General features: G+C 42.7%; 1 protein-coding gene across 24 annotated transcripts in view; it reads right to left on the minus strand.

Annotated features, from left to right (window-relative positions):
* The window catches only part of SGMS1 (sphingomyelin synthase 1), an 89,135-nt gene that overhangs the window by 14,933 nt on the left and 50,928 nt on the right, over positions 1 to 23,274 (minus strand). For 18 of the 24 annotated variants that reach the window (XM_084525187.1, XM_084525186.1, XM_084525177.1 and 15 more), the window contains one exon: positions 242 to 1,084. In XM_084525187.1, the coding sequence (XP_084381313.1) occupies positions 242 to 864 (623 nt within the window). In that variant the 5' untranslated portion in view covers positions 865 to 1,084. Of the gene's footprint in view, positions 1 to 241; positions 1,085 to 7,844; positions 8,017 to 18,772; positions 18,864 to 23,274 lie in introns of those variants that run through there. The other 6 variants (XM_084525178.1, XM_084525182.1, XM_084525170.1 and 3 more) reach the window with 3 other exon arrangements.

A 23,274-nucleotide genomic window follows, 5' to 3' on the forward strand; every position in this document is an offset into this window, starting at 1 on the left:
CAAGCAAGACCAGTGCTGTTCCTTCGTTTCTGATGTGGCAGTTGGACTGAACTCCCCAGTTTAGTACAATAAGCCCATACAAACTGCAGAGCCCATGGCATGGCATCTATTTCAGTCTGGAATACCAAAGTCAGCAATATCACAAAAAACTTCATTTTACTCGGATGTAAACCAGTGTCAGACCTCCAAAAGCTGTCACGAGTATGTACACAAGCACTTCGTTTCTGAAGGTTTTACTTACTTGTATTTTAACAGCAGCCACTGAACAAACCACAGTCCTACAAGGATCATGCCATTAATTTCACAAATAGAAAAGGCCCATTGCACCCGATCAAAACGATCAAAAAATGCATCTGGTAAGGGAGGCTGCACCTCCTTGGGAGGCACTCTTTCATGAACAACTGAGATAGTCACTGTGGTAAAGATGAAACAAAAAAGTGCATAAATAAAAGCCAGGAAAGTCTTCCCCCATTCCATGGGATACTGTGAGCGCTCTGGCTCTGGCATGGGGATCTTTATCATCTCCTTCTTATACCCATTTGGCACCCCATTCAGCTTCATTTTACTACTAAAGCCGTTTTCATGTGTGGTGTTGCTCATGCTGACATGGATGTGCCCATTGATGTGCCCATTTTTGTGAGCCTCGATGTGATGAGCCATTTTTAAGGTCTCAATCATGTGCAATAGCCGCTGTCCACTGTCGGAAGACACCCGGGAGAGAGGTGTCTTCTTGAAATCCTCCTCTGTCAGGTTGATCAAATCCTGCCCAGTGAAGCTCTTCAACGGCTCACAATACTCCGGCACAGCATTTTCTGTTAGCCAATTTGTCACCTCTTCGGGCGACCACAACAGCACTTCTTTCATCTCGTCAGGCAGCTGGAGCGCAGTCTCACATTGATTTTAAATTGGGCAGCAGTCACTGTGACTCCAGTACATCAGAAAGCTCTTCCTTGGCTTCATCGTGTCTGAGGAAGCAGTTTGGCAAGAGACAAGTCTCTGTCTCTAACCATCTGATGTGAGCACCCAGGCACCATGAAAAGTGCAGGAAATGGTTCACTTCATATTCGTGTTGGCATTCTTCTTCCTGGGGAGGAAGGGGGAAAAATGCAAATAAGAGAGTATTTGACAAAAGTTTGCATTTCATGTTCAAAGACAAAATTTCTGCAAAATAACCAGACGCAGGCCTGGAAAAGATTAATCAAATTGAGTGCTACCACTTGTATACACCCTGTCCCTTCTGAGCTTGCTACAGGCTACTCAAGAGCATTACCAATTTTTTATTAAAAACACTGCTTTGCCACTGTGGGAAGGACTCCTTTTTTTTCCATATTTGTGAAGTTTTCTATTACTGTTCAGTTCTGGTCCATAACCAGTACCCAACCCTCTCTTAAAATTGTAATACTAACAGATTTAAGGATTTACAGACCAAATGGTCATGTCACAAATGTTCTTTTCCCCCACCACCCAGTGGTATCTTATCAAACGCACTGCGCCTAGTTACTGAATGATATGCCTGGCTTCTGTTCTGCAAGGAAAAAAAAAGTCTAGCATACCACACCAAATGCTTTACTACAAGTCAGCAACAAAAAATAATGTATATAAAACAAAGCTATATGGTCTGAAAAAGTATCAGAAGGAAAATCAATGCCCAAACAGGCTGTGCTGAAAATAAACCGAAGCATTTAAGTTTGCAGAGCAGATGTTTAGCAGCTCTTCAAGGTAAATGTTATGGTTTCCATGGTACACTGCTAGAAGTCAGATGTCTGCAGTAAGCTACATATTAAATAATAGAAAAAAGTGGATGAAAAGCTTGACAAGTAGGCCCATGTGAACTGAATGAGGTTCAACAAGTGCAGGGTGCTGCACCTGGGTTGAGGCAATCCCTGACACGACTACAGACTGGGAGAAGAACTCACTGAGAGCAGCCCTGTAGAGAAAGAGTTGGGAGTTTTAGTGGACAAAAAGCTCGACATTAGCCAGCAGTGCATGTTTGCAGCCCAGAGGGGCACCTGTGGGAGGGGAGATTTAGATTAGATGCTAGGAGGAAATTCTTCACTCAAGAGGGTGGTGAGGCATTGCCACAGGTTGCCCGGAGAGGTTGTGGATGCCCCATCCCTGGAGGTGTTTAAGGCCAGGTTGAACAAGGCCCTTAGCAACCTGATCTAGTTGGTGGTGTTTCTGTCTATGGCAGGGGCTTGGAACCAGAGGTCTCTGAGATTCCTCCCATCCCGAGCTCTACGACTCTATGAGAAATGAAAGTGAAACTGCAGGAGGGGGGGAGGAGGAGGTGTTAGAAAAAAAGGAACTGTAAAAACCTTCTGCATCCAGTTAATTAGGAAAAATTAGAAGAAGCTTGGAAAAGCTGTTCAATTACAAAATTTACAGTAAAATAGATGTTACTTGCTAGAATCTCTTACTGCATTTCTACGACATGGGCAGCAAAATCTTCAGCACGATGCAACAATGACGCAGCAGGGTATACCAACAACAAATACCCAGAAGTGAAATACTTATACAAAACACAGTCCCCTCCAGAGCAGAGAAAAAAACATTGAGTACTCCTATCACCAGCTTGCCATCCCACTGACAAGCCTGCCAGGCTTCCTTCCCAACTATTTGATTTTACTCCCATTTTATCGGAGTCTCTCCTGCAGAAGACCATGGTATCATAAACACCAAGTGACCTAAAGAAAGTAACGGCACAGGAAAAAGCTGCTTTGTGTTTCCAGAAGTCATATCATGCCTTTATCAGCTTGAAGAGTATTTTTAGCTTCTTATAAACTACCGAAGTATGTTTGTGTTTTGTCACATGGAACAGTGCTTCCACTCAGGGAAAACAAAATAATCTATAATACTGGCAAGATTTGAATATAAAAGGTGCAAAACAGATACAGACCTATGTTCCTTTGCAAAACTTGACTATGCAGCATGTAAACATTTTTTTTGACCTACTCGTCTAAATTGAGCAAGAAACATAACATACATGTATATATTTTTTAACCTTCTCTGTGGAATCACCTAGGTCTGGTGATTAATAGAAGAAAAAGCTTTGGACAAAGGGCTCATAACACTTTGGGTACACCACCTCTAACTTAGTGCTCATGCCAGGCATGCACATGAAATACATGAAACAAACAGGGATGAAGATAAATATTCTCCATTGTGAATACCATGTTATTTTAAAACACAGGAAGAAAGGATACAGCTCTATTTTCCTTCTTTCATTTTACAGTGGGATGGTACTGAGAAAGGCCTTTAGACACAGATCACTTCATTATTCAAGTTGTATTTAGCAAATAGGTGTTTAGTTACAGAGCTCTGAACATGGAAAACCAGGATTGATTGAACTATGCATGTTAACCCACATTACCAACTCTGACAAGGCTTTCACCAAAAGGAGTAGCTCAGCTCTCCATTGCACCAGTCTGCGATGTACTCGATGTACTCGCATTATTGCGGGGCACACAAAACCCTGGATCCAGTATCAGCTGCAGCACAAAGCTCAAGCATGAACCCATACCCTTACTCCCTGCCACTATTACCTTTTTGATGTCCATGATATTTCTGTCTCAGGTGATGTACCAGTAATTCACAGGAAATCTGTGTCTGTACAGAGAGCATGTCACTTTCATAAAATGCATGTATGCTTTTACATGTGTCCTGGGGCTGATAACCTGGCTGAAATCCATGAATGCAGCACCAGAAAATGTTTAGCATCAAACTCACAGCTCATACTGACACACTTTTCTATAGCAGTCCAGGTGCTTGCTGTTTTTGAGGGGTGCATCATTTATGTGACACTCTTGACATGGCAGTAAGAGCCTAAGTTACTCGTGTTTGAATCCAGTTATAACACTTTGACTCTGTTCTGCAGCAGGATGTCATTTCCCTGTGCCACCGAACAGCTACATCAACTGCCTCTGCAAGTTTTGCTTTACAAATTCAGCATGGATTTGGGGTTGTTGAAGCACACTGCACACACCACAAGGTGGGGCAATTATTAAGGCTTATTAATTTTGAAAGCTGGCAGGACTGCAATCTAGTTTCCCAAACACTCAGAAAGCTGCAAAGAAGGAAAGAGCATCTTGAACTATTATCATCCTTACACATGGCCTTTCTGTCCAGCCCTTGTCAACACATTGCAAGCCTCCTGCTTGCTAAAGGATCCCTCACATGATGATTACAATGCAAAAGAACTGTATTTATCATTGCTCAAGAAAATGCAGCCAACCTTCAAATTACATCTCATTACTTATTATACATTCATCTCTTCTCACCTGGGCAGAACCAGTAGATTTTAAGATGATTTCTACATGGAGTCTACAAATTAAAATCTGTTGCCAGCTGCAAATGCTGCCCTGATACTAGAAGAAAAAACATAATATGCTCCTATGATACCTGGCCTGGCAGCTTTATGAGAAATAGGAAAATGTGTAAATGTGTGAGCCTTGCAGTAAAACTATGGGACTTTGCAATATTTTCTTTTTATTTTTTATTTAAAAAACAACAAAAAAAAAAAAAAAAAAAAAAAAAAAACACCATACAATCAATTCAGAAACCTGTATATACTTCATTCTGTAAGCTCACCATCAGTGAGCCTTTAAGATACCATGCAGAAGAATAAAGATTGCTCAAATCCTTTATTTGTGTCATAGAGTGTAAAAGCATTTTTCCTAAGAGACTTCATTGGCTGTAAAAATGAAGGATCCTATCTCATATACACACAGACATACACTTTCATCCCTGTTAGAAATCCGGGTCTCACCCTCTGCAGACAGACACTGACAGCATCGGGCTGCACAAGGAGTGAAGGAGCAGAAATCATCAGACCTCACAGATGATAGTTCTGGGAGCACAAGTTCAGCACCCACTGGGTGCGATCCCAGCCTGCTGCTGTCACATCATGGGTGAGTAAATCACTACTGAGCACCTTCCGTGAAGTTGGAGTAATTGATACTCATGGGAGAAAGGCTGAGAGGAAAGAAAATACTGTGCTGACGACGCAGACCCTGACTTGTTTTGAAAGTTAAAACAAGGAAGAACAGCTAAAAGTTCTAATCAATGTTTATTATTCAAGCCTTCATTTCATAGCTTGTCTAACAGAGGAGGAGGAAGAAAAAAAGCTTCTTTAACAACAATTCCCAGCTTGTCACATCAAAAATACCTCCCTATTTCAATCAAGCATTTCTGAAAGCTCGATCAGATGATGTTTGCAGAAGCAGTTCAGGAGACTAACAGCCCTTGCTATCCCCACTGCTTCCACATAATGTTTTTCCTGTCCACAGAAGGTGCAGATGGGCATCGGCCCTGCAGGGCCACGTCAAAGGGCTCAGGCATGCAAGATGACCGGCACACACCCACGCCTTCCCAGCTCTGACATGGGCCGTGAGCTCAGGCCACGCAACTAAAATGTTCCTTGCATCTGGAGCAGATCTGCTTCGATAAGGAGCCTGTACCTGATAGCAAATTATAAATAAATTATTGTAACAATAATGACACGGAACAAAACCAGTCTCCTCAAAACACTCATCACAAGACTGAGCAAGATGAAGTAACTTGAGCAAGGTCTCTAGTCCCCACCTTCTCATGTTTACACAACTTTTTCTCCATATTCCCAGTGAATACTGAAGTCCTAACTCAAAACCTTCAGATCCTTTTCCAATTTCACAACTGGCAGCACTGCAAGTGAAGTATCTCCCCCCACCACTTCAACCTGGCTACACAGAGGTTGCAATACCATAGCCATGGCTATGCCAGGTTGTACAAGTATTTGAGAGAGGCCTGGGAAACCTCACAGAATAAGATCCCTTATCTTTTGCATGGTTTTTAGGAGATACAGTTGAGCATTAGAATTGAACTGGAAGTTCAACTGGTAAGCACCCATCTCTTTGATTAAAGAACAGGGTCTTCCTGCAACTGAATCAGCAGCTGACTATACCTCTATACTTGACCTGGTGGCCAAGGTGCAGAAGAACCTGCAATTTTCTGCCTCTAGGTCTGGTTGGAGAATAACTAAGCACTCACGTTGGGTGTCACAATTTCAATTTTAGTTTCAAAGCCTGCCAGTTGACTGCTGAGTGAGTGACGGACATCCCTGGGAAGGCAGACTTTGTGGGGGATGGCTGCACGGTCCAGAGAGCAGTCATCTCCTTCCTAAAGCTGGCTTGCTCTCTATTACCTCTAAATTGGCAGCACAAAAAAAAAAAAATATTTCTCATCGTTAACACCGATGAGATGAAAACAGCAGAAAAAGACCAACAGTTGTTCTCTGAAGTCCTCTGAAACCCAAATGAAGAAAGCTCTGGGTAAAAGTAGGTAGGGAAAAGGAAATAGCAGTATTTACAGGAAGGGAGGGATGGATGGTGTTGGAAAAGGTGAAGCTAGATCAGTCTTCCCAAATGAAATCATGCCTTCCTCATGTTTGCACAGTGCTTTTATTCTCTAAGTGAGGACCTTTGCTGCCAAGGCAACAGTCACTATAGAAATCAGTGAAATAACAAGCCATTTCAGAAACTGCAACTAGCTCCAAGGAGCCAATATTTTCAAATCATTTCACATGCAGTAGGTGCATTTTAGTTGCAAAACTGTATATCATCCCTAAGCATCTCTGAAAAGTTGAAATGATAAAGCCTTTAGCAAAAAACATTGTTAAAACAAGCTATGTCTGGGGATAAACAAGCACTATGTGAAGACAAAATAATGAAATGTTCTCTGTTGAAAAATAATACTGAGATACACATTGATGATGTATGCACGCAAGCAAGCAGGAGAAAATAAAGTGCTGTAATGACTGAAGTTTTAATGCTTTAGAAAGCAATACATAGGTGAATTCCAAAAAAACACCAGCAAGCAGAAGTTACACAGACACCAAATAATCCAGATGAAAGTTGGGAGCTCTCATCCTGCAGCTTCACAGCACAACACAAACTGTTCGTAACAGTAGGATGTGAGTCATGTCTGCAGTCACCTCTCTACAGGAATTTTGTCACCACTGACAACAGCGCTCCCACACCTCCATAATTGGATGTCCTGTACCTGCTAAGTGCCTCTGAATGCCGATCTGCAAAGAAAAATTTATGTCTGCCACAAATTATGCACTGGATATCACTAAGAAGAGCTCTCAAACAATGCGCTGAATGTCTCCCTCTTTCTGAGATGTCCTTGCCTCCAAACCAGAGCGTGCTCCCTGCATGAAGCTACAATACCGACAAGCAAGAGACTTTTGGCATTTTAGAATGTTACAATAAAATTGGCTTTGTGCTTTAAATACAAATATTTGCCGATAGAAGATACCTGTAAATATAAAATGAAGGCACAGAAGGGTACATGAGCTTCACAGAGCTCTGAGGTTTCCAAGGTCAGTCCCAGATGGAAAACACTGTCCCTGGACACAGCGCCAGCCCAAGCAAATTACTATTATGAAAAGAAGGGTGAGATCAAGCTACGAAGCTACTCCCACATACCCTGACTACCTACTTACACAGCTTCAGAGAGAGGGAATTGCCTGCATACTACATAAATCCTCAAGTAGCCCATTTTTCTTAAATTACTCTACAGGAAGAAAAAACAAACAAACAAAAAACCTTACATATATATTTCCCAGCATAATTTAAAAAAGCAGAGCAATAAAAATTCACTTACAGGCAGGAATCTCAGCATAACAGCTCCAAACTTAACCCCAAAGCTCAGCAGCAAGGATCTCAAAACGAAAGTATTGATGCTGAATCCCAATAACCAAACAACTTATCTTCAGGTAAGAAACACTGCTGGTGAGTATCTTCAAGTCTTACAAAAACATATCACCTATATGGTGCCCATATATAGGAATATACAAACATACATACACACACACTGCTCCATCAGAGACATTTTTTCCTCCAAACCTGATGAACAGGGAAGCCTTGCTCTGTGCTTCTTCATAGCCCTAGATCTCCTCGCTCAACTTTATTCCTCCTCCTTCTTCTTCCTTCTGCTGTGAAGTAGTTATGGAAACCAGCAAACACTCACGAGAGGGTTTCACCTGACCAGCAATTTCATTATCTGAGCAGTTACTAAGCAGGGCTTTTGTTTTGGTACTACGGAAATCCTGTTTTGAGTGATGCAGGGGTGGAAAGGAGGGGGGTGGGGAGGGGTTAGGTCCTGGCTTTGGTTTAAGTTTTGAAGAATTATTTCAGACCAAAAAGTCTCCTTACAGAAATGAGTCAGGCAACAGGACCAGAATGCCAGCTGGTACCTGCAGGAAGAGCTAGCGGCTTTCAAGCTGATTCAAACGTAGCTGTCATTTCATGCTAACATGCCACAGTCCTGATGTCTGAATTCTGAAGTAAAGCCACACCTACAGTAGAAGTGGTATTAACTTTTTTTGAACAGCTGTAAAAGGAAACCTACTCCCTTCCAGCCCTGCCCCCCCACCCTGCATGCTTGTAGTTCTATGCAAGGAAAACGCAAAGAGCAGCCTCCCCAAATAGTGACTTAGCACAGGAAAAACAAAACAAATTATATTCAACATCTAAGAATTCAATTTTGCAACTCTGTTCTTGAGAAAAAGTGGTATTGTACTATTCAACCCTCTACCTGCAAAGGGGTACATGAAAATACCAGCAGGTTGTCACTGACACTCACACGTAGGTAAGTAAGCCTAGCTTTCACAAAATCACAAAAACACTGTGATCCTTAATTCTTCAGCAAAGCCTTCTATAGCAGTACTCAAGCCACGTACTACACCAGTCACTTCTATGCTACAGAAGAGCAAAGCCCCGACGGATCCCATGCCATGCACTGGACTCAAACCTGGCATATGTGCAGGACAGAAGCAACCCTAAGTATTGCTGGATCCACACTCAGGCAGCAGCAGGCTCTGGCCCTCATCTCCATAGCAGCTAAGCACACATCCATGTTACAGTGTGGGATCTGGGTCAGGCAGAGATAGGGCAGAGCTAGAAATAGAGCCCCATATCCTCATGCAACCTCTGAGCTAACTCCATTGCTAAAACACACAAAACGATACTTGCCTTCCTCTTGCCATTATCCAAACCCCTTTTTGTTTATATAGGGGCAACAGAAGACCTTGGAGGGAAAACAGATAAAACACTGTTTACAGAAGGCAGAAAAAGCATAATTTCCCCACAAGGTATAGAAATGAGCAGAGCATGGAACAGGGCAGAAGGATGGAAATAAGAAGGTAAGAAGGAAGAAAAAATACTTGTGATGTGTTCTGCATTTTGATTTGATTAACCAAGTTGAGGTGGTTTTGGTTGGCTTTTTTTTTTTTTTTTGCCTACTTTGAATACCTAAAAGTAATTTATTGTTAGAGAGCCAGTGTTGTGGTGAGCCTCTGGGAATTCAAGTAGTTGCAAGAAAATAAAATAAAAATAAAAATAAAATTTTAAAAAAGCACACCATACATCAGAAAGGGAGAAAGGGAAGTTTTGCCTAGGGAAACTCAGAACAGTCTTGTGACTGATGACAACGTGCCTCTAAAATGCATACTACAGCATCTTTTGTAAAATGAAAACCAGCAGAGAGTACAGCAAAAATACAGCCTCAGTGCACTGAAGGCTTAAATCAACTGTCATATCTATTAACATTTGGGTTTGTTATTGGACATGTACTAGATGGCATTCCAGACCACAACAGTTGCTTTCTCCAAACTGCCTTCCCCTGACTTGCCACTAACACAAAGAAAACTGAGTTTCTGTGCTTAGAAACCAAGCCTAGAATAATGTTTTCATATTCCATTAGAAATATAAATATTTTATTTTAAATATAATACTTCTGAAGTCCAGCAGAACAAAACCAGATCAAGAAGACTCTAAGCCCCAAGAGCCAAAATAAAAATAGTGTATCTTCATGCAAGGTGCTGTTCTCTGTGTTTCAGCTGTTACTATTCACAAGCCCACCCAAAAGGTACACCATCAACATAATTTATTTCCAACGCTGTTACCTTTGCAAAACAATTCTTGGGCTTGTCTTTATTAATTTAATTTCAGATAACACATATTAATCCCTAGTCTGAAAGAAAAAAATAAATATATTCGACATCATTTCTAGCATTTCCTAGCCTGATATTTGGACACATGTTCCTTCTCTATCCAGTAATAATCTGTTCAGGGTTGCACCCACAGCAGATGCTTAAATATGGAAGACATCTCTGTAGGCAGAAGGAGAGAAAGACTGTTCTTTCTCAGCTGGCCAAGAACAACCAGAAACCTGGGAAAGGCTAGGAAAAAAGAGGCATTTTTACACCAGTAACTTGATGGCAATCAAATCTTAACGATGGGAACTTGTCTTGCTAGAGCCAGACCTATTGTAAATTCAGAAAAACTGCCCTGGCATCTTCCTTTTGCAGTTAATGCTACAAGCAAGGAAAGTATCTCATAGCTCACTTGCCAAATTTCAGCCACATTTCTTACTGTCTTTGCTGCCAGTCACATCAATGCCAAATCTCCTGATCAGCCACTATCTGCATTCAGCTTGATGGCAAAACCACATTCATGTTCATTCAGCAAACTCCAGTGCATCTGGAGAGATGCGTCCTCTCCCCGCCCAAGCTGGGCCGTGCACCCTCTCTTCCCTCAAAAGCAAGGAGGAGTGCCAGGAAGGGAGAGCAGCTCACACCAGCTGTGTTCCCTGAGTTAAGCGTCCCTGTCTTTATTAAGTAAAATGCAGTTAAATGCAGGATTCTTGTTTGGCATTTCAGGACTGCTGCTGCTACCAAGTGTGACATGCTATGCAACAGATACCTGAGACTTCACAAGCCAGAGATATTCCTCCCCCATCGCTGCCAAGTGGTCTTCTCTCTGCACTGGGCTCCAGATCTTAAGGCCATCAACTGTCCATTCTCAGTTGCTCCCAGTAAGTCAGATAGCTTATCCTGCCACACCAGGGCACTGGGATGACCTTACTTATGTCTTCTTTACAATTCAGCATCGAACCCAAAAAAACAAAACATGCAACCTTCCTCCCTAAAATGCTAAGCGTTCCTAACAACTTTAATTGTCACATATTTTAAGAACACAAAACAATGCTTAAAGACACTTTTATCAGCACTGGCAGCATGCGTGTGTGCTACAAGGTATCAGTCAAACAATTGCCAAGACAACCAGCTTGAAAGTACTGAAGGAGGTTCAAGGTCCACAAAACACGCATATTTTTTTCAAATGAACTTTTCAGCATATTGTCAAAGTTACAAGCAACTCCAGTCACCAAAAAGGAACACAGAGAGAAGAAAAATAAGAAATTTGCATCTTATTATCTAACTGTTCTGGAAATCATATTTCAACAGACTGAAAGCCTCAGAAGTAAGTTCCTCCTGCAGACACTGAATTACCTCTTTCCCCGTCGCAGCACCACACTAGGGGTATAGGAAACACGGCTGCATCACGTTTTCCTAATATCTTCACAGAGATGTCCATTAGCTACCCAGCAATTACAGTTGTGACCCCAAGGAGTGCCTCAGGCAGGGTGGTCCTCAGCACCCTTCTGCAGGCAGCAACTCTGCTCCCTGCCACACCAGACATTGAGATGGGCTTTGCACTTCTACAGTGATGGCTGCCTAGCAGATTCACACACTGACCTGGGAAGCTTTGAATGCTTCAGTAACATCAGTTCTAAAAGTCATCTGGAATTGCAGCCAGACAAGGGAAGAGAACCTATACTCTGAGTAGTGGCTAAATACTAGCAGCTGGTATTAATTTCATGGGAATCATACATTACAAAACAGCATTTAATGAGAGCAGTATTTAAGCTCAGACTTGCTCACCCCACCCAAACAGATCAGCACCAACAGCAGCCAAACTGCTCCAAAGCAGCTTGAAACAGAGAGCCAAGCTTCTTCTACAGTTGGTTCACGCTTCACAAAGAGAACTGATTAAAAATACCCAAGGCAGATCATTCTCGAGATGGTCAGTCATACAATACCTTCCTCCTGCCACAGAAAGGATGGAGGGATCAGGTCCAGACTGCTGTGATCAGCCACTAGCATGAGGGTGCACCCACTAAAGGATTTTGCTAACTAGGCTAAATGTTTTAAATTGAGCCAAAAGAAGGCAAACTGAGCTGCTTGCTATCAAGCCTATGATAAAATAGGCTTCAACATGTCTATGATAAAATAGGCTTCAACAGGCCTATGATAAAATAGGCCTCAACAACCTGCCTCCTTTCATTAAATTGTGCATTCGGAGGGAAGAGTTAACATCTCACAGCACAGCACTAGACATAATGTCACTTTCATGAACCGCTGCCACCTAAGTGCCTCCGGACTACATCACAGAGTACATGCTTTACCAAGCTGGCAGCTGTAGCTCCCCGAGATTTGCTGTCCAGTGCTCTCCACCTGTGCACTGCTTGCAGTGAACAAATCCAATCGCTTGGACAATTTCAGTTGGTTTAGAAACTGAAAAGCTGCATCCGCCCTTGAAAAGAACAAAATCAGCATTCCTTGCTGGCTGTGCAGAAGTAGACATGAATTAACCATGTAATCAATTAAGGGATGCCTGTCACTCTGAGAGGATCATTGCAGAAACAGTGCTTGCCTGCAAAAAACAAGCCTGGACTTCACAGCCCAGAAGAGACCCTCTATTACAAATTAGCAGGAAGCACATAAGGAGAACAAGACCTGCAAAACTACAGCAGCAAAAGAACAGCAGAAACCCAGGAAGATGAACCCAAATAACTGACAGTGAAAGAGACGAAAGGAAGGGAGAGGAGGAAGAATTTGTAGTCACACAGATGCCATAGCTTTCTGCAGGCAGACAGATGAGGCTCAGATTAGAAAGGTATTAACGAAAGCAAGGCTGTAACACCAGCAAGGTGCAGCCCGAAAACAGAAGAATGAGGGGATGCTCCCCACTCCCAGGCAGGTCGGTGCCTACTGCAAAGCTGTAGCTCCACTGACTTGTGGGAAAGGAAGGAAGATGACAAGTAAAGAGGGGTACAGTTGGAAACAGCCTCAGCAACAAAGATCAATAGCAGAAGAGATAAAGCATTAGCCGTGTTGGAAAGAGCAACACTCCTTCTTCAGCAGCAAGATGCAAAAGGCTGAGTGGAATAAGCCCCTCACTCAGGTGAACAATCGGAGGATGCACTCAGTAGAGATGTCCAACAGCATCCAATGGCATTTTAAAGAGAGGTCATTAAAAAAAATAATCTCCCATGCAGAAAGGTGATGAAAATTCACAAGCAGTCCTCTGGCACTGCCAGTGCTTCTCATGTACGGCTTGTACAGACCTTTCAAAAGCTGATCAGGCTACTAATGAAAAAAAATATACTGCTTTGGAAGTGATAAGATCAGGTACTGTAAAGTCTTCATACCAAGAGATATTAAACCGTCACAGTAATTTGCATCTGGGGTTTGTTCAAGGCTTGGTGGTTGGTTTTTTTTGGTTTGGGTGGTTTTTATGGGGGTGAGGGTGGAGCTGCACTTGCGAAGATTGCACAGAACATAAATGCATACAAAATTTGCTTTTAAAAGCAAGTATATTATCTATCCTTAGGCACTCCAAAACCTCCACTGGCTCCAAAAATACCTACATTCACAAACACTTAATGTGGGCAAGAGGATGAAAGTATCACAGCATAAATCCTGATGAAATATGCATACCAACCCAAGTTGTACCACAACAGCATTGAAAAAAAAGAAAAAAAAAGTCTTATTACAGGTTTTATTTCACATCACCAGTGAAACAATGAAGGTACTTGATTTGATTCTGAGAAAAAACAGTGCCAATCTGAATCATTCCTTGGCAGCCAAATTACAAAATCCTGGCAGCATCTCAGAGTCAGAGTAAAGGGTAACACCAACAAAAGCAAGATGGCACCTCTGGGCTCACCGTTCAACGCATCGGTGCACAGTCGCTCACAGCAATGGCCCAAGAATAAAACACCATCCTCCACTGAGTACAGGCGAACAGCAAACATAACAGACGGCACATGAACCACACCAGTTAATTCGCAGCACGGGCACGCAACTGATCTTGTCTCACATGTAAGATGTGCCGTGCACAGCACCATGCAAGTCAAGAGTTAAGGGCAATCACTGATCCCTGGCCATGAAAGCCAGCAGCTACAGCAGACCACGAGGATATAGCACTCTGTCTGAGATGGATTTCTTGCCCTGCCTAGAGGGCACAACGAGATGTACAGGAGATGGGTTGTGAAGAGCAGCACTAAAGGCTCTCCTCGTTTTCTGGATGAGTAATGAGGAAGGATAATGTTTAGAAAGCGTCAGAAGATCCTGGGAAAATGTGGCATGACTAGCATGGAGGAGAGCACCATCGAATAGAGCACAGTGTCAGGACAAGATCAGGAAACTTGTATTTCACTGCTTCAATGAAAGTCTGTTTTTACCAAGTAACCAACTTCCTTGCGCTCTTAGTTAAGTAAGTTATGAAGAGCAGGCAAAGATGTAAAATATAAATGGCTACACTTACATAAGTAGTAGGCACTGTTATTGTAGATGCTGCGCAGATAATTGATGACAACGGGACTTATGTCCCCTAACAGAGGGCACAAACCTCGGGGTCAGTTAGCAGGTAAGGGAGTTTTATACTAACAACTGTTGCATTTGGATTCACCTTCATGATCCACACTGAAAGAGATACACAAGAAATTGCAGAAATCTCCCTGCTTCAGATACTATTCAGAGGCACAGCAGCTTTAAAACTACGGGTGGTTGGCATCTCCCAGATCTCTCATGAAAACTAACTGCATCTCTACTTAGAAACAGCCTTTCACCTTCAAAGTTAAAACATGGGCTAACAGTGTTTTCAGATCTTCTTTTTACCACTCCGTATTTGCAAAGCAGACTTTGAGGTGGCTTTTAACTGGCAGCCAAAGGAGTTCAGGACGAAGACAATGCTAAGCTGTACGAGCAGCTTGTCTGGGACAGGACACAATGTACAAAGATCCAAGCCATCAGCGTGCAAGTCTTTAAGGGACCCCATGCTACTCTTTCCCTCCATACAGGGCTATAAAGAACAGCAGGGCCCTGCTGCAGCTCCAGAAATAGCAGGCCTGCCCAAAGCATGGGGAAAACCCCAAGCCACACAATCAGCCTGTGGCTGCCTCCTCCCTCATTATTCACAGGCTCAACAGAACTGAAAGTCATCTTCATACCCTAAGAGATTTCTGAGTATGTGTTTTCATATGGATTGCCAAAAAAAAAAAAAAAAAAAGAAAAAAAAGAAAACCCCAACTTTTGCTTACCTACTTTGAAAGGGACTTCTAAACAGGAACTCCTCCTATTTCAAAACATGCTTCAAAGCTTTACATAGAGTCAGATTTTTTGGTACAGACCCATGGTTCATCAGAAGAGCAAACTGTACTGCATTACAGTGGAATCTAACAAAATCAGGAAGACAGTATCCATCCTAAACTGAGCCCTAAACAAAGTGTGTGCTCATGCCCACTGTAGATTTTTCCTAATTTTTCTTTGAATCAACAGTAGCATCCACTCATTCTTCCCTTCTTTCCCCTTCCTCTGCAGCTTGTTTCAGATCTAGGTGTCATTACCTCCCCAAGTGAGCAGCCCACGCTCCAGATTAAAGGTCAATAGGCTTGTGAGAAATAAGATAAAACTAGGGCAACGCAGAACCATCACCTAAGAGAAGAGGCAGAATATTTTAGACAACTTTGTGACCAACAGTAAAAACAGCCCAGCCTCGCAATTCTCAGCCAACACCAGCCACCTCCTCCTTCCCACTGTTCAAGGGTTTTCAAAAGAAGGAGAACCAACCTGAAAGCATATTGAGCACTGTAAATAAATTATGTCCCTGTTCATCAATTAGCTCAGACTGCATTGAAGTGAAAGCCACAGCAGGCTCTGTAATCACTCAGCATAAACTCCTCTGACATCACTCCTGCACTGATGGTTTAATTATGCCCACGAAGACTGTTACAGAACATTAAACATCAACAAAAGTCTAAGCCTGCGTTACTTTTTTTCACATATAAATCTAATTCTGAGTGGATTTAGTTTCAAGTAACCTGGAATTATTGGATCAGTTCTTTTCCCACCTTTCCCTCACCAGTAGAAAAAAAGCAGGCTACTGCATACCCAGAAAGTGTTTGCAAATAGTCCCTTTGCTAAAGGGACAGACTTTTATTATACAGGGAGCTATATTTTTTTCAATTAAATATATTTATGGTTTGGGAGAGGGTTGTTTATGTAAGCTTAGTAGCTCAGAAAGCAGAACAGGGGCAAAGTGTTCTCCTGTGCTGTGAGGAATTACTCTAGCCTCCCTGGAAAAGCTTTTTCATTTAACTAAAATCCATTCCCTTGCAAACAGTCGGAGCTTCAAGAAGCATAAGCTGTGCAAGAAGAACCATGAAAACAAAGAAACTCTAATGCAGCTGAAAGTTGCTTTGAGTTCTTGTTTTGAATTTGCAAGATTATTTCCTCTTCAGTGCTTACCAGGATCAGAGATACCCGCATCATCTGAAGCAGCCCCCCGTTCCTGTGTTCGAACAGTTGCAGAGGGAGAAGTTTCTTGAGGCTTGCCCAAGTCAGATCTTTGCTATTCTAACCTAAATACTGTACAAACACATGCAGAGGGTTGAACAATGCCATGATTTTGCTAAGGATTTAGGCAGGGTGTGACTAGTTTTGAACAGACAAGCCAATGTCCCCAAAGAAAAGCACATGTCTGGAATTAAAAGAAAAGAAAAGAAAAGAAAAAAAAAACACAATTGAAAACACAGGAGTTAGAAATTATTAAAAAAAAAAAGATTAAGAAATTGAAATCAAAGAGGCACCAAAACTAAGTAGCTGGTGTGATCTTCCTAGTAAATCCTCCTCATCTGGACTGCTTAATACCACTAATCTCAAAGCTTTCTTGCTATAAATAAACTGGGTTTAACTGAGTTAAACTTCCCAGTTTTTAAAAAGTAACTAACTATAACAATATCAACATCATTACCGATAAAAAAAATTGTTTGCCTGCTAAAGGGATCCTTCCAATTTACAAGAAAAAAAAATTGTATGTATTGCTAGAACCAAGTAATTTTTACTGCTGGTTATGAGAAGCTGCCCACTATCAAGGGAGAAAGCATCCTTAATCATTTTGAAGTTTAACTGATAACTAAACACTTGTCTCTAGAACTCACCTAGAGGCTTAAAGAGTAACTTCAGTTCTTAGAATTCACTTTTGAACACAGAACTGCAATTTGACTCGATACAGAATTTCATTATGCTCCAGAGAAAGGCTTTTGTCTACTGCCATATGTAAAAGGCCTCCTGAAAAGAGTAAGTGCTATTTTTCTTCAAGTCATTTGCCCAGGCAAAGTGCTATGCTACAGGTTTTCTTGTCTAAATATTACATAGCTAAGTATTACCTAGTTATGTTGAAATAAATGCTGTTTTCTGCCCATGTCACGTGCAGGGAGCACTTGATGCAGCACACTTGCTGAACCAAGCACCTGAATTGCCCCTGAATATCTCCTTAATTTGGCACATCACAGGGCATTTCATGGGTTATTAAGACCTGGCTGGGAGTGCTACAACAGCAGGAACTCTGCTGAACCAAAGAGCAGCTTGAGAAACCACACTATTCTCAAGACCAACACAGACTAAAACAAAGAAGCAACTAACAACAACAAAAACACACACCAAGAGAAAGCATCAGAAAACAAACTTTCTAGCAAAGAAAACTGTTAGACTGGCTTTTGCCCCCAGTTCAGGGAAGGCAGTGCAAAATATATCCAGACAAAGTTATGAGAACCAGAGATAACTGCAAGGACGAGTAATAAACAAAGAGTGAAGAGCTGCCGATGTAATGGCTGCTTCCTAAAAAGCAATGCTTAAGAAGTATGCAATCTACAACACACAATATACTTACCATGGGATAGTCTGCTGATTAGCTTCCACCCAACACTTCACGTAACTAATGCAAAATAAAGGCTCTTAAAAGTATGATACCAAGCAAAGCACATTTAGTAAACGATATTAAAGCCCCAGCACTTTTCATGTGTTTTAAAAGCTACTCAGATAAACCAACCCCCCCCTCCGTGAACTATTGGAACACGAAGACTTCAAACAGCAAAGTAAATCTCTTTAAGACTTTGCTCTTAACTTGCATCAACTATTCTGAATGAGCTGGGCCCCAGCTCAAAGCAGCAGCATGCACCCTGTAGCTCTGATTTTACACCAAGCTGACCTTACCAATGCAAAGCATTCGAGCTGCTCACCTGAACTCAGGTTACCTGTTCCAGCAGAGCTAAACAATCCTCCTCTTGCAGGCAACCAGATCTCCCCCCCCCCACGTTGTGCTTGTGTGATTGCATGGTGGAAAACTCCTTTTTTCCTGGCTCAGTTTGCTGCTGGGCGAGGCAGCTCAGCAGGCTCACTGCACAGTCACACAAGCAGAAGCAAGCCCTTTCGGTGGCAGCAGTGAGTTGTTGGAGCAGCTCGGCTCTGCATTACATATGTTGAAACCATAGCTCAAGTTTCCTAATCTTCCTTTCTATTTTTAACTGGAGTCATTTCGCCAAGCCTCTCCGCCATGCAGGCAGCTGCAGAGAGCATCTGGAGACAACTGAGCACTCCATCAGGCCAGTTTTCCTGGCAAACTTTTACTATGGCCCTGCAGCAAGCACACAAGGGGCAGTGGATATGCTCTCAAGTGCTGCCTCAGAACACACAGCTCAAGATAGCAGAAACCGGGCTTTCTTCCCTTCCCCTGTCTTCCAGGTCCCCTGTCCAAGACAGCTGTTACTGAACACAGTAACAGTGTGACTGAGTAACACTGAGTAACTGAGTGTTATTGAGTGTGGCTACCTGCTTATCCAAAGGACTTATCGAAGCACTCTCCTGGCCTCCTGCTGCAGCTCACATAAACCAGATGAAATCCCAATGGGCGCCTCTTGTCCTTAAAAGTCAAAGGAGAAAGGTGCGTGTATTAATTCAGAGGTGCTGGAGACTCGCTTGGCGGGGGGACATGTGAACACGTGGCAAAGAGGAGAGCAAGGGACTTTTCTCCTTTGTGAAGCAGCTCCTAAGGCAGCCACAGTCCCAGCAAGGAGGTAACCCTAGGTTTGAATTTATCTCCTCCTCCAAGCAGCTGGTATTACATCCAACACACACAAACAGTGACCCCTGCATTCTCCCCTCATGTGGTGGGACAGCTTTAAAAAGACCTGCTTTAGAAGGACAGCGTGCAGCCACCCCATAAAGTTAGCCAAGCAAAAAGGCACTTTCCTGTGCAGCAAGAGCAGTTTTGAACCTTTGCAGCTGAAGGCAAGCCGGGATACAGAGCACAGGCTGTGCAAAGCTTTTAGCCATGTGGAACAGCATGGAGCAGGCTTTTTGCTTTGGGTTGTTTTTAAGTGAGGCCCAGGTTTCTGAGCTGGTCTTTGAGAAGTCTTATTAGGGCCAGGTGGAGAAAAGTGGAAATCTCCTTGTACAACCAGACTGATCCTTGGCGTGAGAAAGCTAGGTTGTGAGTTCAACACCTGGAAGGGACACAGCTTGGGAGTGTGAGGAAAAACTACCATGTCAATGCAGGGAGCTTCAGAGCTTAGTTGTGAGCTTGCAGTCCTGCTTTTGAATGCAGGCAACGAGAGCAGATTAAGTCCTTCCTGAACTAAACCCTCTTTCTTTCGTTCTAGCAGCTGCAAACATCACAAAGGAGGCTACTTTTACTCTCCTCCACATAATGTGTTTTCATATGTTACATACTGCCCATACTTCAAGTTATTTGATCAAAATAAGCTTACTGGAAATGTGATCAACCGGATTTAAAGCAAATGCAGACAAAACATAATAGATAAGTAGTAACAAATGCGTTGAAGAAATCTTTCTTAAATGCCTGCAAAACAGAAGTCAGACAAGACTCTGGTGTGGAGTTAAGCATGGCAAGGCACAGCATCTTCACAGCGCAAAGTAATACATTCAAATCACAGTCCACCGGGTTTCCAGGAAACAAAGCCACTCATCAAATCAGCTGATCAGCCATTAGCCCATTTAAAATTAAACTTCATTAATGAGTTACAGTACTTACGGGCAGCTGAGTAATGCCACTGCGGCAGAAGCTGATTGGATTCATCAGCTGCCGTGGAGCTGCTCTTGCCAGAGGGGAGAAACCCTGCCATGAGCACAGCAGCCCACTTCCAGGCCAGTGGGTTCAAGAACCCGTTCCCCACTATCCACAACAGCAACAGGCACAGAGCACTTGGCTGTTTGTGGATAACCACGCATCTTTGATACCGTTTGCTGCAAAACTCTTCATGGCCTCAAGCTATTTCAACAAACAGGAAGTGAAACACTGACTTCTCTCTACACCCAAACCTATAGAGCGCTAATTTCTTGCTCAGGGGCCTTAAAAGCATTGCCCACCTATGGCTCTCACAGCACAACTGCAATGGATGAACTAATCTGGCTGAGAAGCCTGGAATGCTGTGGTTCCACCCCCCACCCCGTCTCCCTCTCCTGGTATCAGCTTGAGATGCTCCCACAGGCAAGGGCTGGATTCTGCATGCAGAGGGGAGGAGGTTTCTCTCCCATACTTAACTCCACAGCACCAGTACAGAAGACGTGCCAGCAAGCAACCCACAAGCTAAATAAAGAACTGCAAATAACTTCGCTTACCTCCTGGAATAAGGGAATTTTAGGGATCAGAAACCTCTTCAGCAGCATTTACTGGGACCTTTTGTTAATGATTCACTTGACAGTGCTTTAAGCTGGTATTTGGTAAGACCATGTTTTGTCATCGCCTGCCTTCCTGCCTCAGTCTGCACAACCAAATCAACCCCACAAATGAAGCAGGCACAGCATCACTTGAGGTTTTTACCAGAAAAGAGTGCCTCAGAACTTGCTTATTCCATCCTAGCTTAAAGGTACAGTGTATATGTCTGTATGTGTGTGTGTGTGTGTGTGTGTGTGTATGCACACTAAAAAAAAAAATCAATGCCTGGAGTACCTGTTCAGTGTGTAAACACATTTATACACACACAGACGAACTACTCCAGGCACAGTGTTTTAGTTTCTTTCTCAAAAGCCAAGTTCAAAGAAAAATGTTCAATTCATCACTATAAACCTATTAGAAAGCTTACCGATTAAACCTCTCCATCCAAAAGAGGTTTGAGATGAGAAGGGGCGGTTGTGTCAAAAACATGAATAGGATCATCCACCACAGAAAGGCTCGGTATCCATTTAAGACACAGCTTATGGACTGCTGGCTGACAGGTAGCACGAAACCTGCCCTCCTCCATGCTGCCACCATGCTCCACTCGCGGCTACCCAGCAGCAGGAGCACCACAGGCATCTGGGCTGCCAGGCATGGGGAGCCCCGCACCGCCTCGCCTCCAAGTCATTTTGCTAAAGACCCAAGAAATTCCTCTGCCAACTCAAAGGAGTCAGCGCTGGGAGGAAGGATTCCTTTCCCAATATATACCAGATGTTAAGCCCTACCCTTAAAAAAAAAAAAAAAAAAAAAAAAAAAAAAAAAAAAGCTCCTACTACTTTGTTAAAGCAAAGCAACCAGAAACCCACAGCCCATCAGTTCTTTTCCCTAACAAATGCTACAATGCCTTCACCATCAGCTCCTATAAAGCCCAAAGCAGCCCACAGGTTTGTCACTAATCTTCAGACTCCAGTGAGGAAAGGGACTGTGAGAAGGTTCTGGTGAAGGACTCTGAACATCAACCTACATTTTCAAAAAGGCATCAGGATGCCTTGCTTCCAGCAGTCCTTTAGTAATTTAGTACCAAAGCACTCCACAGACCCATCTGCCCAACCTCGTCCCACTTCCTTAGAGGGATTCTGAGTGGAATTACCTGCAGGCTTCTTAGATTAAATCCTATCAGCACCAGTTCTGTAAATTTCTCCCACTGAGCATACATGAGACGAATCCAAGGACTAATTAGAAGACACAGTCCAGGCCACGTTGTCTAAGTGACACCCACGTCTACCTTGGGCCAACACACACCTAATGGGACAGAGGCCAACGTAATAAATCACTTCTGACAAAAAATGCGCTCATATTTGACAAAAATGCTCTTTATTACTCATGTAGATCCTATCTGTGCATGTTTAATTTTCCTGGCAGCCCACAGCTGTACAGGTTCAGAGACCTGAGGGCACATAGCAAAGCCAGCCCTGTTTTCCCATGAATGAGGTTGGGCCAGAGGGAAAAGAGAGGACAGTTTGGCAAGTATTGCAAGTAATTAAAAGTGAGCTTTGGGAACACCTTTTATACATGTTTAATCCTTACACATTTAAATAGTGTATGTGTCCAGGCAGATACAGCTTAATACCATGTGCAGCCCTAAACAAATAAAAAGAAATACACTTAATGAACTTTTCCAAAGTACTTGCAAAGGGAGGTGGGGGGTGTTGTTTTTTAAAAAAAAAAAAAAAAAAAAAAATTTCTTTTCCCCTCTCCTATATACTTTGGCCAGGACATATTTAGGCAAAGGACTAAAACAGAGGACAGCCTGAAGTGGTTACACCATTTTCCTTCTATAGGACTACACATCTGTGAGTAATGTTTTCAGTTAAAGCAGCTGTTGCTCTGCTTTACCTCTACCTTCCCACACTGTGCTTCAAGACGAGGACAATGATCACTATAAAAATGCCTGAAGATAGACAGCCACAGAGTATGGGGCTACTTGCTTCTTTTCTAATCAGCACGCAACATGTGTTACAGAACACTTGATTTGAGGTTGATTGCTGACACTTCAAAGAAATAATTACTACCAAGTTTCAGCACTGATGTTTCTTCATAATACAATTAGTACGTGCACTGGCTAGAGAGCATCCTTTCAGAAGCTTTGACAAGGAAAGCCCTTCCTTGGCCCAAAAGGTTATATCTGCCCAAGTCTTAAAAGCAAAAAGTCAGAGTAAGATTATATTGATGTGGGATGAGCATGCTGATGACCACCACACCACTTGAAATACAAGGAATCTGCAAGCTTACAGAGGTGTGACATTCATCATCATGGAGCTACCTCCAGCTGAGCTGAAGGGAACAAAAAGCAGAGCTGTAACAATGCTTTTGTGCAAAAACAGGAAAGGAAGACTGAGTAGCCTAACCCAGAGATAAGAAGAGAAACAAAAACAAAACCTAAAAAAAGCAACTGAAAAAAATGAAGTAGCTTTACCTTCTCACACCTCTGAAGGAAGGTAAGTCATAGAACAGGCAACAGTTTTTAAAGCAAAGCATTCCTCTCCCCTTAAATTGCTAAACAGCACTCCTTCCAAAGCAGAGCTTTAATGAAGGAGCTACACTCTTGCCTTTTCAGGAAGCGTTTTACATGGCCCAGCATGATGGCACATTTCTT

This window comes from Aythya ferina (genome assembly GCF_964211825.1).
Source record: "Aythya ferina genome assembly, chromosome: 7".
Taxonomy (NCBI): domain Eukaryota; kingdom Metazoa; phylum Chordata; class Aves; order Anseriformes; family Anatidae; genus Aythya; species Aythya ferina.